Source organism: Megalobrama amblycephala, linkage group LG24 (genome assembly GCF_018812025.1).
Source record: "Megalobrama amblycephala isolate DHTTF-2021 linkage group LG24, ASM1881202v1, whole genome shotgun sequence".
Classification (NCBI taxonomy): Eukaryota; Metazoa; Chordata; class Actinopteri; order Cypriniformes; family Xenocyprididae; genus Megalobrama; species Megalobrama amblycephala.
The window spans coordinates 3713918-3731256 of NC_063067.1; the positions used below are offsets into that span (position 1 = coordinate 3713918).

Sequence of the window (17339 nt, forward strand, 5' to 3'; positions counted from 1 at the left end):
CCATAGACATTATAATAAATAACTACATTTTGCCGCTCAACGGTCTGAACCAATCACTGTGAGGAAGACGTTGGGGGCGGGGTTTATTGTGCTAATCTGATTGGATACACTTAACATCAATCAGAAAGTGTGAGGCGTCTGTGAAGTGTTAAAATATAGCGGTTAATGATTATTTTATGAAATTAAAACATTGAAAACCTCAGGTTTTATGAATAATATTTCTTGTATAACGAGTAGGCTATCATGTTGTTTAGTCTAATATGATAAAAGACATTGTCAAGTCAAATCAAGTCACTTTTATTAATATAAAAGCCATAACCGCTACGATTTGGACTTACACATTTTTAGATTTTTTTTACCAAAATGTATAACTTTTCTGAACACCCCACAACATGAATGACATATTTTCCCATCTCAGGTATCAAATCCCTATTATTATCGGTCATTGTTTTAAGTTATGGTCACTATGGGAGCTCTCTGAATATTATTATAAAATGTATTTGTGATAAAATCAACATTTTCCTATTAATCAGATGTCCCTCACACTAATTCAGTAATTGCATATATAAAAGTTACATAAAATCTCACACTTTTGCTACTAAAGCCTGAAATGGGCACTTTTTGTGACAGAAACCTCATCATTTTTGATTCAGAATGTGAACTAAAATCAGTATTCTTATGATTGCTCTGAACATTTCAGACAGACTAATTTCAGATAGACTTATTTTGGCTTCTTACCAAAAAAATGATGCTTAAGCACAAATATGGAAAATGCTGTGACCTTTTCTAACATTATCCAGTCATGTCCTACTTGTTTTATTTATGCAATTTATGCAATAGCTTTGTGCACATTGTTTTATCTATTATTTACTTTTTAAAACAATAGACACTGCTTGCAGCGGGGACATTTTTATAGCTCAGAATTTTCCTGTGAATGATAAAATCATTCATTTGTGTATATACATATTTGAGGAGGAGAGCGGTAACGAAGATATATCTCAGTAACCAAGCCAGCAGCTCATAAATTTGCATCTCTTTCCTATAATGCAAATCCCTCAGCAGGCCCCGAAATGACTTTCGAAAGCCGCCCTGCGCTGGTCTTCATCTGCACTGACTGCCAAAGGAAATGTTTCTTTTGTGCTGCACACTTAGTCATTTATTTGCTAAATAAGGCCTCCTTCTGGCCAGACCCGAGCCATTGTGAAAACGCTCTGCTGTTTCTCAGGATATGCGAGATCTGCGGCTCTCAGATTCCTTTGCCTTGTATGGCTAAAGGCTCCAGACGGGAGGCTGACCTTATTGGCCGTTCAGGAACAGGGAGGTGTGGAGAAAAGCCTGAAAAACCAAACAAACTTCCCTTCAGCCCAGCAGACGAACAGACCCAACGCACACAGCTCGTCTCCACCTTTTTCTACGGGAAAACAAGGTACACTTACTCTAAGAACTTTTGGTTTTGTTAATGGTTAACAGATATAAGACAGTTTCAGTCTGAACCTCTGATGAGTGCTAGCAGAGAACATGCATTATAGTTTCAAAACAGTGATTTAATAGGATGTTTTACATTTGAAATATGTATAGTGTGAAATTATACATTTTATAATTCGACATCAAGATTTTGAGTTCAAATATTTATGTATAAGTGAAAGTATATCTCAAGTGTCACTATTTTTAGTCTTTACTGGCTTGATTTAATTGGCATTGTGGTGTGATAAATGAAATTGTTTTCAGTATAATATTCCATATAGAAGAATTACAAAAAAAAAATAAAAATGTTTTTGATGAATTATAGCATGTCACCGCAGGATGCTGCTGAAAAGTCATGTCAATTTCATGTCGACAGCATCTGTAACTATTATGATATAAGACTGGATGCATATATTGTGTTTTTTCATGCAATTTTTTCTTACAAGAGATTGAAAACATACTTCATCCATCATACTTGAGTCGATGGCATTGCTCTGTTGCATTGTGTATTTTCCTCCAGACTGCGATAAGTCGACTCTAATGAATTTAATCTCTTATCTCTTCCTTCTGCAGAACCAAACCCTGCGGTCAAAATGTCTGCGGCCAAGCGTGCCAAAGGAAAGACCACAAAGAAGCGCCCGCAGAGGGCCACTTCCAACGTCTTCGCCATGTTCGACCAATCACAGATCCAGGAGTTCAAGGAGGCCTTTAATATGATCGATCAGAACAGAGACGGCTTCATCGATAAGGAGGATCTACATGACATGTTGGCCTCTCTTGGTAATACATTTTATATAAATATATAATATATATATATATATATATATATATATATATATATATATATATATATATATATACATACACACACATATAAGTTCAGCCCAAAATAAAAATAAAATAATTAAATAATTAAATATTTATTTATTTATTTAAACACCTTCCAATGTCCGAAGACTTAAGAAAATGTACTGGCCATAAATATTTTTTTTTTTACCAGCCATGAAGCTGTTTTTGCTAAAAAAAAAAAAAAAAAAAAAAAAAAAGAAGCCAGATAAAGGGTTAGTTCACCCAAAAATTAAAATTCTGTCATTAATTATTCACCCTCATGTCGTTCCACACCCGTAAGACCTTCGTTAATCTTCGGAACGCAAATTAAGATATTTTTGTTGAAATCCGATGGCTCTGTGAGGCCTTTATAGCCAGCAATGACATTTCCTCTCTCAAGATCCATTAATGTACTAAAAACATATTTAAATCAGTTCATGTGAGTACAGTGGTTCAATATTAATATTATAAAGCAACAAGAATATTTTTGGTGCGCCAAAAAAAAATAAATAAATAACGACTTATATAGTGATGGCCGATTTCAAAACACTGCTTCAGGAAGCATTGGAGCATAATGAATCACCGGTTCAGAGCTCCAAAGTCACGTGATTTCAGCAGTTTGGCGGTTTGACACGTGATCCAAATCATGATTCGACACAAAAGATTCATAACGCTCCAAAGCAAAATAAAATGAAATGAAAATGAAACAAAAATATCTTAATTTGTGTTCTGAAGATTAAAGGGTTAGTTCACCCAAAAATGAAAATTATGTCATTAATGACTCACCCTCATGTCGTTCCAAACCCGTAAGACCTCCTATTTTTAAAATGGTGTGTAAGTGTGCATGTCCTAATCGCCAAAAACAACCATGGCGACGTAAAAGTGCATTACCAACGCCGACAGATGAAAGGATTCAATGGAATCAATTCAATGGAAAGGATTCCGGAAGAGAAGACAAATGCTGAATAAAGTCATATTTTTTGTTATTTTTGGACCAAAATGCTTCAAAAACTTCTAACTAACCCACTGATGTCACATGGACTACTTTGATGATGTTTTTATTACCTTTCTGGACATGGACAGTCTACCGTACATACATTTTCAATGGAGGGACAGAAAGCTCTCGGACTAAATCTAAAATATCTTAAACTGTGTTCCGAAGATGAACGGAGGTCTTACGGGTTTGGAACGACATGAGGGTGAGTCATTAATGACATTATTTTCATTTTTGGGTGAACTAACCCTTTAACAGGCACCAAAATTTTAGATACCAGTGAAAATTCACAACTTTCAGCTTACAGAAATTTAATAAAGTAATCAAATATAAAATAGCACTGCATAGTCGTCACTGAATAAATTAAACATAGATTAATCCTTATTATAGATACAAAATTTATTCAGTCAAGATCAGTGAGTGATTTTTCTTTGTCTTTTGTTGCTTTATTAACATTAAGGACAGACAGGTTTATTAGGCTGCTGTCACTTTAAGAGCTAATTCACGGATCCAATATACTGTTTATGTTCACTTGAGACATAACTGACTACGTTTACGAGGATATTTGCCATTACGGACATTTTCAAGTGCAATAAGACAGTTCAATTCAGTATTTGCGTGCTGTCACGGATTTCTGGGTGCGCTTCGGATGTTTGCACACAGAAACCTTCCCACACAGCGAGTAACGAAATGAGCTTCTTTTGTGTCTTCATGCGCTTGAATATTTTAATTGGCAAGGCTTAAAGTTTCGTGATGGTGCAGCACTGGCCCGTCAACTGTCCCGAACATCATTCATTGCATAATATTTCCTAAAAGAAAACTCTGAACTTCATGAAATTAGGTGAGCACATGCAATATATGATTCTAAATAAGCATGCAAAATTTTATGTTTTGTAAGATTCATCCAATTATTTATTTTTCCTTAATATTTTATTTATTTATTTATTTATTTAAAAAAAAAAAAGGCTTAATGTTTGTGTTGATTTTTGGGTGAAATATGGCTTTAGCATGTAAGATTAGGGTTTTTCCACCTAAATATATATATATATATATATATATATATATATATATATATATATATATATATATATATATTTTTAAATAGGCATTTTTCTCTTGGTTTTGGGCTGAAATATGACCTTATGTAAGATGAGGTTTTGTAAGAATCATCCAGTAATGTCTTTTTGCAGTAATATTTTGCAGGCCAAATAACATGCAAAATATCAACCATTTATCACCAACTGCACTGGAATGGATTCACCAACACAAATGAAACTTAGGCCAGGACAGTGAAGTTGATGTGAAGAGCAGGTTTAGTGTGTGCATTGGAGGGTTTACTGATGTGATTGTTTGATCCAGGGAAGGACCCGTCTGACGAGTACCTGGAGGGGATGATGAGTGAAGCTCCAGGCCCCATCAACTTCACTATGTTCCTCACCATGTTTGGAGAACGTCTGAACGGAACGGACCCTGAAGACGTCATTCGAAACGCCTTCACCTGCTTCGATGAAGATGCTTCTGGTACAGCGAGGACTTTAATCTATCAGACAAATAATGTGTTCAAGTGTTAATAAACTGCATTGCACCATCTCAAGCCAAATTAATACATTTTAATATATATTGGGGTATAATTATTCCCTCATAAAGGTTACAGGATTGACAGTTTAAAATGACATGACATTTTATTATAATCGTTCGTCTCTAACAGGTTTCATACATGAGGATCATCTTCGAGAGCTGCTGACCACCATGGGCGATCGTTTCACAGATGAAGAAGTGGACGAGCTCTTCCGCGAGGCGCCAATCGACAAGAAAGGAAACTTCAACTACGTAGAGTTCACTCGCATCCTCAAACACGGCGCCAAAGACAAGGATGACATGTAAAAACATGCATAAAACATTAATATCTACTGATATTGATGATCCAGATCAGTCTTCAACATCAAAACCTGGAAGAATAATTCGCCAGTGGTTCCTATTGGTTTTTATAATGGGGGTTTTCAATATACGAGTAAAATAAGGTCTGTGGTAAACATAACTTGGACTAAACAGATGTCTTTATATGGCAAGCCAAAAGGGTCAGAATTACGGTAAAGATGAATCACGTTTACATCCAAAAGGACTTATTTGACGGGGTTTAAGACCATTTTAGTGCCATCAAATACGCCCTCCTCATTCCAAACACCATAAAAAATGCACACCAATTGATAAAAACACCATGTACTTAACTATCAACGTTAAATTGGTCTGGTCTGACTCAGGCCATCATTGTCTGGGTAAGAACAGTTGTGGTTGTGGAAATCAGCGGGCATGGCTCATCATACTACATGGAAAACGGAGTAAAAAACGCATGCTATTTGTGCAATTAAAAAAGCGTTTTTTTACTGCGTCTCGTGTCAAGCCAAACGACCTAAAAAAACGGCACTTTTCACAAACACTAAAACAATTTGCGCACGTTTTTACGCCGTTTAGAACGTGGACGCCGTATTTGATGGCGCTAAAATCATCTTAAACGTTTTGATGTAAACGCGATTCAGCTACAGCGTAATTCTGACCTTTTTGACTTGCCATATCTTTAAGCGTTACGCTTTCATTCGTTCTACTGACCGCAAGGGTTGGGGAAAGTTACTTTTAAAATTAATGCATTATAATATTGCGTTACTCAATTTGCGTTAGTTACTTTTTATGGAAAGTAAATTACATTACCTGTGTGTTACTTTTTCTCATCTGGGCTGGGCTTGCTTGTTTGTTTTTTATAAACAAAAAAAGTTCTGTTTTTCACAAATGTAAAGGCTCTTTCACACCAAAAGTGAAACAAATAACCACACCTGGTTAATAAATTCACACCTGTACAGTAGAGGGCGCAGCTAAAACTGACCTTTCAGCTGTGCTGCCATTCTGGATTAAAGAAAAAAAGGATACAGGAGAAGAAAATTCACCACATTTACTTCAACAATAAAAACAAAAAATTAAACAATTGTGATGTTTAAAGGGGCTCTATGTAGGAATGACACCCAGTGTTCAAAATAGGTACTGCAGTCCAAATTCAAAATATTGTTTGGCCCGCCCCCTCCTTCAAAGACGCGGGTTGCCAGCAACAATAGGGAGCGCAATTCACACTGTAAGCTGATGAGTTGATTTATCTGTTTTAATATGCTGTTGTTCATAGAGATATTTAGATGGATTCAGAGGCTTTTTAGGTCAGGTAGAATGTGCGATTCTCTGACCCAGTTTGTTTGCTGGTTTCCATGTCTGCAATACGCAGTGTTTTCTGCCAACTGGCAAACTGTGATGTTGATATACTATTGGATAAACTGGCAGCACACGGTTTTGCACAAACCAAAACAAAGACAAACGTTCTGAACGCACATTTCAAAGTAGAATATCTGGCTGTAGCATTGATTTTCTGAGAAACAAGTAGGTGAACTTAGCATGTTTCCTAAATATCTGCAAACATATCGGGGTATTTTTATGCTTTATTAAAGTAAAGATCTTACATAGAGCCCCTTTAACTCAATATTGCTTAATAGTATGGTTGAACTGAACAATCAAAGGTCAGCAGCAAAAACAATAAAGTGAGATTAAATACATAAAGTATATTTGTGTAATTTAACATATTTAATCATTGCAGCTTCCTGAATTTGGATTTCACTGTTTTTATTCATTTTGCGGAATACTGAATCTGTTTTTGTGCAAGTGAGATGAGTAAATGCATGTTCACATTTAGTCTAGAATAACCATCATGTTCACTCAACACCTCTGCACTTACTCTCGATTTCTCTCAACATGGAGACAGAAGAGCTGTCAGTCAATACATGGGAAAATAAAGTAACTTGTGTTACTTATTTGAAAAAGTAACTCAGATATTTTGTTGTAAATTTAATAATTTAAGTAATTTAGTAATAACTTTACTAGTTACTTGAAAAAAAGTATCTGATTACTTAACTCGTGTTACTTTTAATGCGTTACCCCCAACATTTTAACCGCAAAAACGCAGACTAACTGCTCCTTAGTCTTCTGGGTTTTGATGTCATCTCTACAACACTCTATGAGAAACCACATTGACTAAAAACCACTATCATATATTTCACATTGTGGCAGCGAGTTTTGCATGGGCAAACATACTTCACATCATCAAGATCCAGTATTTGACCTGTTTTCTTTCTTTGTCTCTCCAGATAAAATCACCTGTGTAAGTTATAAGACTGAATCTACAGAAGACGAAAACAGTCCTTAACATGAAGATAAAGATATTAAGTTATCAAGAAGATATCAAAAAGCCTAATCTCCACAATATTGTTTTTTTCTGAACTTATCTATTGAGAATAAAGTTTGTACATTTCAGAATAAGTTCTATAAGAATCTGAATTAATCATTATTTGTTCTGCAAATGGATCCTCACGTATGCAAGCATCATTTTAAATAGAAATACAAAGATGTTTTTCCACTTTCTTCATTGTTTAGAAGTTTTGCTGCATCATGCAAAATTCAATATAAATAGGTCGATCCAGCTTTTAAAACAAAAAATTTAGATATTTTACACCAAAATTGGTAAAATATGAGCCAATATGTCATGGACTAACTGAGGAGAAAAAAAAACAAAAAACAAAAAAAAACCCCAAAACTTAGTTGTATAATCAAATTGGCTCTACAAGTCATTTAAACGTTTTTCTTTTTAAATATTGCCTATAGTTGAATCTTGTATAACTTAAAAAAACGAAGTTGCAATTGGTTAAATTATTTTGATGAGTTAAAGTAATGAAAAACATTTGTCATGACTTATTGATCATACATTTTTTTATAGTGCTGAACTATAAAAAATGAACATAAACAGTATAAAAGCAATGTAACCCAATGGGGCTCAAAGAACAAATACTCTATCCTTTATTCTGGTGTTCTTGTTAAATAAAACTTTATTTTGATTGTAAAAGAAATGTTCCCACAACAATCCTACAATCTACAGAGTGTAACATTGTATATCTATATTACTTTAAAACATGTCAGTTCTGAAAAATAATAACCATCACTGATAGATATCTATAGTAAATCTCTCTTTCTCTGGACTGTAAGGATGGGATTTTTGGGCCTTTTATGCATATTGGATTTACTGATCCAAGATCAGATTTCATGTGTTCATTATTATACCAATGCTCAAAAACAGAACCAAACCACACAGATAAATTCACCAGTGTTAAACAAGCTAAATTCTAGTTAATCTAGTTTATTTTGGCACTTTCCACAAAAAGGGTATGAAAAATGCTCAAAACTCTAATGAAGTTATTTTGTCTAAATATTCAGTGAAAGGAGGAGGTTAAACTTCAGAAGATGCTCAGACTGACAAACTACAATTTTCTATTAATTCTATAAGAGGTTTGAAATAAGTATTTGAAAAACTATATATATATATATATATATATATATATATATATATATATATATATATATATATATATATATATATAAATAATTGATTAATCTCGATTAATCATACACATAAATTTACAAACTTTTATGTCAGCTGTGATTAATCGATTTGACAGGACTTATGTGTGTATGTATGATTAATCGATTTGACAGCACTTATATGTGTGCATATGTATGATTAATTGTGATTAATCGATTTGACAGCACTTATATGTGTATATGATTTATCGATTTGACAGCACTTATGTGTGCATATGTATGATTAATCGATTTGAAAGCACCCATGTGTATACGATTAATCGATTTGACAGCACCTATGCGTGCATATGTATGATTAATTGTGATTAATCGATTTGACAGCACTTATATGTGTGCATATGTATGATTAATTGTGATTAATCGATTTGACAGCACTTATATGTGTATATGATTTATCATACAGCACTGTATGATTAATTGACAGCAGTGATACGATAATCGATTTGACAGCACTTATATGTGTGCATATGTATGATTAATTGTGATTAATCGATTTGACAGCACTTATATGTGTGCATATGTATGATTAATTGTGATTAATCGATTTGACAGCACTTATATGTGTATATGATTAATCGATTTGACAGCAATTATATGCGTGCTTGTGCATGATTAATTGTGATTAATCGATTTGACAGCACTTGTGTATATGATTAATCGATTTGACAGCACTTATATGTGTGCATATGTATGATTAATTGTGATTAATCGATTTGACAGCACTTATATGTGTATATGATTAATTGATTTGACAGCACTTATATGTGTGCATATGTATGATTAATTGTGATTAATCGATTTGACAGCACTTATATGTGTATATGATTAATCGATTTGACAGCAATTATATGCGTGCATGTGCATGATTAATTGTGATTAATCGATTTGACAGCACTTACGCGTATACGATTAATCGATTTGACAGCACTTATATGTGTGCATATGTATGATTAATCGATTTGACAGCACTTTTATGTGTGCATATGTATGATTAATCGATTTGACAGCACTTTTATATGTGCATATGTATGATTAATTGTGATTAATCGATTTGACAGCACTTATATGTGTATATGATTAATCGATTTGTCAGTACTTATATATGATTAATCGATTTGACAGCACTTGTGTGTATGATTAATTGCAATTAATGGTTTGACAGCACTTATATATGTGTGTGTATACACAAATACACACAATATATAATATATAGAGGCTTATAATATATATATTATATAATATATAGAGGCATCTGAAGTCATATATATATATATGTATGAAGACTTCAGATGCAAAAGCCTCTAAGTGCCGTCTGAAATTTTCTTCTAAAATGAGTACTTTTATGAAGCTCATATGTTTATGTTCAATTATTTCACCTTAATGGCAATAAAAAGGACCTATTAATTGCCATTAAAGTGAAATTATTGAACCTAAACATACGAGCTTGATAAAAATGCTAATTTTAGAAGAAAATATCAGACAGCACTTAGAGACTTTTGCATCTGATGTCTTCATATATACACACACACACTTTTTCATGAAATAATTTTGGCTACACTGCTAAATATTAAAATAATAAAAAAAATAAGGTCATTAAAATTTATATTTTTATCAAAAGCCTATTGAATTCAAAACATCTGAATTTTAAAACTGACAATTAAACACAAATTTGCAGCCTATTAATGGAAAGTGCCATTTACCACTAAAAGAGTTCATTTAACTCTGGTGATTCACTATAAACACACAAAAGTGCAAGAAACAACCTGATGGCTTGAACAAATACAAGATGACGTGCATGAAAGCATCCGTATCGGCCCTCTCCGTCTACAATATTTCTCTCCAAAGTTATCATAAGAACAATATGACAATGTGAAATACATTTGATTTGTGTCCATTAGCATCTGACACACACACAATTATAATAAAATAAATAAAAATATACAAAGGCAGGCGAGATGTCCATTGAAAGTCCATAAGTGTCAGTCCAGTTTAGCCCTATTAAGATTCGATGGGTTTGAGTTCATTGATACTCAGTCAAAAGCAAATAATCAATCCTTCCACAGGAACACAAAGGTTTGAAGACTCTGATATTGCTGACATGCATTGATCAGAAATTTGTGCTGAATATCAGTATCTGTTGGAAAAGCAGGTGAGGAAACTTGAGAACGGAAAAACAGACATCAAAGTTGAACACGATGAACAGGAAGAACGTAAAGTCAACGTTCACACGTCTGGACGATTGAGAAAACACTTCTCATCTATAACAAACAGTGACATAAGATGCTACTTTATTGCTCGAGTCAACTGTGTAAAACGTTTGATTAATCCGAGCATTCTGAGCTGGGATTGGTCCAGAAGTTATTGGTCAGATAATAAAAAAGCCAATATACAATCTGAATGTGAATGGTTCAACTCTGCTTAAATATTATTTTGTTTAATAATCAATATTTACCAATGACCATGAACAAAGACTAATGCTGCCTTCACGTGCTTTCGGAATTATCATAAATACGAGTTTCCTAGGTAAAAATTGCACATGAATGCCCTCACATTTTGAAACCTCACAGTAGACTGGGATTTTTATTTTGGGTCAAGAATTGAATTTTGAATGAGAAATGAACAATTTATGGTAATTATTGTATTCCATAAAAGCTGCACATTCCTTTGGTTTACATGCAATCTAACAATCTGTTAATTATCGGATTGACAGCTCAGTCGGATTGAATACTTTTCATGTAAACACGTACCTCGATCGACCTGAAATCCGATTAAAAGCTGTGATGTATAAAATCTGTTAAACAGGAAAATATTAGCCTTGTACTCGGGGTCTAAAATTAACACTCGCCAAGCACCAAAAGCGAGTAAAAATCGGTGTTGGCGAGTATATGAACTGGTCTCGATCGCAATTGGCCGGTAATATTTTTATGAATTCTAGCAAAGCAATGTTGTGAGAACGTGAACAGTTGATGGGCCATTGTTGTGTAGCCACAAAAGTTTAAACCTTGCCAAATGAAATATTCAAGCGCAAAACTACGCAAAACAGAACTCGATTCGTTACCCGCCGTGTGGGAAATTTTCTGCGCGCACAGAAAGCCGCGTATCAAGACAGTGCTCCAATACTGAATTGAACTCTCTTCCAGCGCTTGAAAATAACCGTATTAGCGAGTATCCTTGTAAACATGGTCAGTTATGTCTCAAGTGAACATAAACTGTTTAGGAAACGATTGCGTATCAGTATGTTGGATCTGTGCAGCTCTTAAAGTGACAGCAGCCTAATAAACGCCTGCTACTGTCTGTCCTTAATGTTAATCAAACAACAAAAGACAAAGAAAAATCACTCACTGCTCTTGACTGAATGAGATTTTTAACTACTGTATATGAGGTTTAATTTATGTTTAATTTATTCAGCAGTGTTATTTTACATTTGATTACTTTATTAAATTTCTGTACCTGAAAATTGTGAATTTTCACTGGTATCTAAAATTTGTCATAACTGCCTGTTTTTGCAAAAAACAGTTTCATGGCCGGTAAATTTTCTTAAGTCATCGGCCATTGGCAGGTGTGGCAAAAAGTTAGTTTCAGGCCCAGTTGTACACCAAACTAATTTCTCAATCGGATTCAAAATTAGTGTGATTGTTTGTATGTTTATTTACGTATTACTTTAAAGAAAAAACACTTCAGACATATTTTCATATATATGATCAAGGAAAAAAAACCTGCCATATCCGCTGAAATTTTGTTTGAACAGATGCAAACGAATGCTTGAAATGGACTGCAGATATAAACAGAACTTTCAGAATCTGCAGCTGCATTGGATTTATTCAGATTGAGGAATATCAGTGCATGTAAACATTCCCACAAAACTCATCTTTTACTCACCCTCGTGCCTTTTTTGAAGTCTCTTTTGCTCACCAAGGCTGCATTTATTTGATCAAAAATGCAGTAAAATCAGTAAGATTGTGAATTATTATTAGGTCTATTATTAAAAATAACTTTTCTATGCGAATGTAATTTATTCCTGTGATCAAAGCTGAATTTTCAGCATCATTACTCCAGTCTTCAGTGTTACATGATCCTTCAGAAATCATTCTAATATGATGATTTGCTGCTTAAGTTTTTCTGCTTAATAAAACCGTGATATATACGTTTCGCAATGTTACTTTTTCAGGAATAGAATGTTCAATAAACAGCATTTATTTGAAACAGAAATCTTTTGTAACATTATAAATGTTTTTACGGTCACTTATGATCAATTATTATTTTTTTTTTTTAAATCTTATTTACCCCAAACTTTTGAATGGTAGAGTATCACAGTATCCACAAAAATATGATTAATTATAACTGCCTGTTTCGAGAGGAAGGGAGAGGCTGCTAAAATCCAGATCTAAAGTGAATCATTTGTGTTCAGGATGAGTAACTCTGTTCAATCCTCAGTCATCATTATGTGAACAAACAGAAGATTTAAAGGTGCAGTAACTGATTTCTGTGAAACGCTGTTGAAAGTGGATTGGACTGAGTGCCAGAAAACACACAGCCAATCAGCAGTAAGGGGCGTGTCCACTCATGAGGGGGAGGTGCATGTGCTGCATATAGTGTTTTTTTTAATTTGGGGCTGGAGCTATCAAGATCCTTTTGGTTAGGGGCGTGTTTGTTTTGGTGATTTCAAATATGAACAGCATTTCTCAGAAATTGCTTACTGCACCTTAATGAACATGACTCGTGTTAAAGCAAGTTTGAACTTCACACACCACAGCTCCTGAAACATTCACGTGGACCAGCAGACCTTCTAGCTCAGATACAGAGTGAACAAGACTTTGTCCTTCAGATCTGATGCACTTAATGCTTATAATGGAATACAAACTCTGTAAAAATGAATAAAAGTGTCATTAAAACCAATTCACTCATCATTTAAACACAATTTTCCTCCATTTTCACACTGGCACATGAACAAACCGGCAGTGATTCTCCAAGATCTGAAAGGTGAAGTGTGTTGAAAACATCTGAACCTAGTTTAATATGCACAGTTAACTATAAAGATGGTTAACATACTGAAAAGAGAGTAAATACTGTGACACTTTTGGGCTCAATGTGTGGAAATCTGACACTGAAACAACTAAATCAGCTTTTGGGTAACGGAAGTTTTTAATATCTGTCAAATAATAATTAAAAAAAACAAAAAAAAAACATTGTTGATCACAAATGAAGGGCTCTAATTGGTCACACAAAGACACGGTTGTACGGTTGAACCGTAGCATCAGGAAACCGTGCTGAAGAACACATGGAATGAATGGACAACAGAAAACAAAATTCAAAATTAAAATAATATTATTAATAATAATAATAATAATAATAATAATAATAATAATAATAATATTATTACAAAACAAACAGGAAGTTGGCCCAAGTAAAAATCTGGACAGTCACTGTTGACGTTTTAAAACATTCATCATAAAAACAAAGTCGAGAGGTCATATTTCAACCCTATTATTAAATATAAATGGATTGTTTGACGTGGAAAATAAATCAAGCTGAAATGTGTTTCTGCATTCAGTTTTACTGGAGTGAAAAGTGACGTGAAAAACAAAACTAGCGGAGTGCTAAAAACTGCTTCCTGTGCTACTCTACGACTTCCTACGGTGATCCGCTTCAGATTTCAAGTATCTCTCGTACCATCAAAACTCCAGATGCAGTGAAACATTCACATACGCAACGCCATTCAAACGCTTCGCGCGATAAAGTCACGTGTCCGTGCTCCCGACGAAGAAAAGAAAGGTGTTTGTGAGAACAGGAAGACTGCGCTGATGAAAGACAAGTGCACACGTGCAGGATCCTGAGTGCATGCTGTCCGTGGGTCATGTGACGTGTGAAGCGGGTCATGTGACGAGTGTAAAGGGTCTGAGATCTGACACGGTAAAGAACGTCTTTTCATCATCAGAGATATTAGCACAATTTACAGACAAAGTCTTGATATATTCCATGAGATAGTTAACTTTTATAACATTTATAATTATAACAAGGGGAAACCATATAAACAAACTTCAACAGGAGGTTCTTCTGCGGCAGCGTTCAAATTCAATTTCTCGCTCTTTTTATTGGATTTTTTTGCTCGTTGTTTTCGGCCATTCACCTTTAGATCCGACCGCGGTGCGCTCTGTACGGGTGAGCGTGTCCGTGAGCGCGAGAAAGCGTCTCTGGAGTGGGAGGAGTTTGTTATTTTGTGGTTCATTAGAGTCGCGTCTGAGCCTCGGGGACGTAGATCTCGATGCTTTCGGCGCTCTCGGTGGCGGAGTTCTGCCGCTCGGACACGGCTCGCTTGGCCGCCATCAGTCGCTTTCTGGCCTCCTGACGCTGCTTGTCGGCCAAAGAGTCGCCGCTCTTCTCCTTCCCGCCGCTGGATTTTACCTTTACAGTCTTCTTTGGTGTGTGGGCTGGAGCAGACTTCTTCTCCTCCTGAGGACAGTCATTTAACAATTAAAATGTGATTATAATGCTAAATGTTACATTTATTTATATATATATATATATATATATATATATATATATATATATATATATATATATATATATATATATATATATATATATAAAAAAACTATATATATTTCTAAAAGAAATTATTTATGAAAGAAATATTATAAACTTCTATTCAGTGATTAATGTTCGTTTTTTAACATTTTAAATAATAATTATTAAATCATAAATAAATAAAATTCACAATCACTAATATTAAATATCATCCTGCAGCTTCAGTTACTTCAGAAAAAAAAGGACTAATAATAAATAAATATTACAGATCATATCTGGTGAGATATATGTATATATACATTTTTTAAATTCATATGCAATGATTAATACTCTTTTTAATGATTAAAATAATTATTAAATAATGATTATATTTTAAAAAAACAATTAATATATTATATATACACTATATAAGATAAAATATTATATCATTGAAGCCTCAGCTACTTCAGAAGAAAAATAGTAATATTAATAAATAAACAAACAAATAAATAAATATTACAGATGATATCCAGTGAGATTATATATATTTTTTTTAATTCACATGCAATGATTAATACTCTTTTTAACGATTAAAATAATTATTAAATAATGATTATATATATATAAAAACAATTAATATTATATATATTAATATATTATATATACACACTATATAAGATAAAATATTAAATATCATACTGCAAGCCTCAGTTACTTTAGAAGAAAAATAGTAATATTAATAAATAAACATAAATAAATATTACAGATGATACCCGGTGATACGTGGGTGGGTATCACCAGTTTTGTAATAACAAAAATATTGATATAAATATATATATATATATATATATATATATATATATATATATATATATATATATATATATATATATATATATATATATATATATATATATCAATTTTATTTAACTATTAAACTTATAATAAAAAAAAGTCAATTAAAAAAAATGTAATATTTTTAATTAATTTAATTATTAATATTAATTTATACCAATAAAATGCACTAGCTTATAACATTAAAATTAAATTTACTAAAAATAAAATAAACATAAAATACACAACATTTTAAATCATTTATAAAATATAATATTAAAATACACTATGCTAACTAATATTAAATATTTATTTAAAAAAAATATAAAATACTAAATATTTAATAATTTATATATAAAATAGAATATAAATGAAATGAATTTATATATAAAACATATTTAATGAATATTAATTTTAACTATTAAAATAATTAAGTTATTAATAAAAATAATAAAACAAATATTAAATGTAATCATTAACATTAACTTAAAATTCACTCCACCAGCTTATAACAAAATAAAAAAAAACTACGTAACTACAAAACTATCACTTACTACATTTGAATAGTGTATTACAGGTAGCATCTGACACACTAGATTTTCATCACATGTATGGGCAGCGCCAATAAGGCGCCAAAAACTGACGTATAACCAGAAACCAGAACTTCATTCTACCTTCACATTGGATATACAAGCAAAGGGAAGCGTAATGATGTTGGAAAGGTACATGAGTTGGACCTTTTTGTCCTGGGTCTCAGACATCTTCCAGTCATTGGACCTGAGGAGGTGGAGCTCGTCGAACTTCATGCTGATATCCTCGATGGACAGCTGCAGCAGATCCCAGAATCCGGCCAGATCCTGCGCGGTGGGCCGCGGCTGAGCGTTTGCATCCTGACGGAAACAGACATCAGACCTGTGGCTTGAGTGCACTTTTAAATACCAAGAGAAACTGTCAGAGAACATCTGTCCACTTCAGGTCCATTGAATCGGATTGTGTGTCAAAAAGACCAATACATATTTGTAATATGATTTTATTTCTCAACCAGCACAATGATGATTCGAGTCCTACTGTGTAACATACGGTACATACACTACAACACCGATATGACCTTATGAAATCTTCAATCGATGTTAGATGAACGAACTGAAATGAGGTGCTGAGAACATCAGCGTTCAGTCATGTGGACAGAGTGCCAGTAGAGGGCGCTTCAACTCCAGCCTCATGTTTGAGAGTCACATGAGCGGTTCTGGGT

The 17339-nt window shown here is 33.4% G+C and overlaps 2 protein-coding genes across 7 annotated transcripts in view; one reads left to right on the forward strand and one right to left on the reverse strand.

Moving 5' to 3' along the window:
• Positions 1–1265: 1265 nt before the first annotated feature.
• Positions 1266–7636, forward strand: myl9a (myosin, light chain 9a, regulatory). The gene is made up of 5 exons (XM_048177928.1): positions 1266–1426; positions 2038–2244; positions 4646–4807; positions 4995–5166; positions 7465–7636. The coding sequence occupies exons 2-5, from the start codon at positions 2058–2060 to the stop codon at positions 7466–7468; spliced, it is 525 nt and encodes a 174-aa protein (XP_048033885.1). The 5' UTR covers positions 1266–1426; positions 2038–2057; the 3' UTR covers positions 7469–7636.
• Positions 7637–13872: 6236 nt separating this feature from the next.
• The window catches only part of dlgap4a (discs, large (Drosophila) homolog-associated protein 4a), a 180288-nt gene continuing 176821 nt past the window's right edge, over positions 13873–17339 (reverse strand). For all 6 annotated transcript variants that reach the window (XM_048177438.1, XM_048177437.1, XM_048177435.1 and 3 more), the window contains 2 exons: positions 16825–16977; positions 13873–15199 (listed from right to left, as the gene is read on the reverse strand). In XM_048177438.1, the coding sequence (XP_048033395.1) occupies positions 14975–15199; positions 16825–16977 (378 nt within the window). In that variant the 3' untranslated portion in view covers positions 13873–14974. The remainder of the gene's footprint in view (positions 15200–16824; positions 16978–17339) is intronic.

Excerpts from the sequence above, each read along its gene's own strand:
- myl9a (XM_048177928.1), top strand. The coding sequence starts at position 2,058 with ATGTCTGCGGCCAAGCGTGCCAAAGGAAAGACCACAAAGAAGCGCCCG. Across the intron at positions 2,245-4,645 it reads TGACATGTTGGCCTCTCTTG|GGAAGGACCCGTCTGACGAG; the intron begins GTAATACATTTT and ends TGTTTGATCCAG. Across the intron at positions 4,808-4,994 it reads CTTCGATGAAGATGCTTCTG|GTTTCATACATGAGGATCAT; the intron begins GTACAGCGAGGA and ends CGTCTCTAACAG.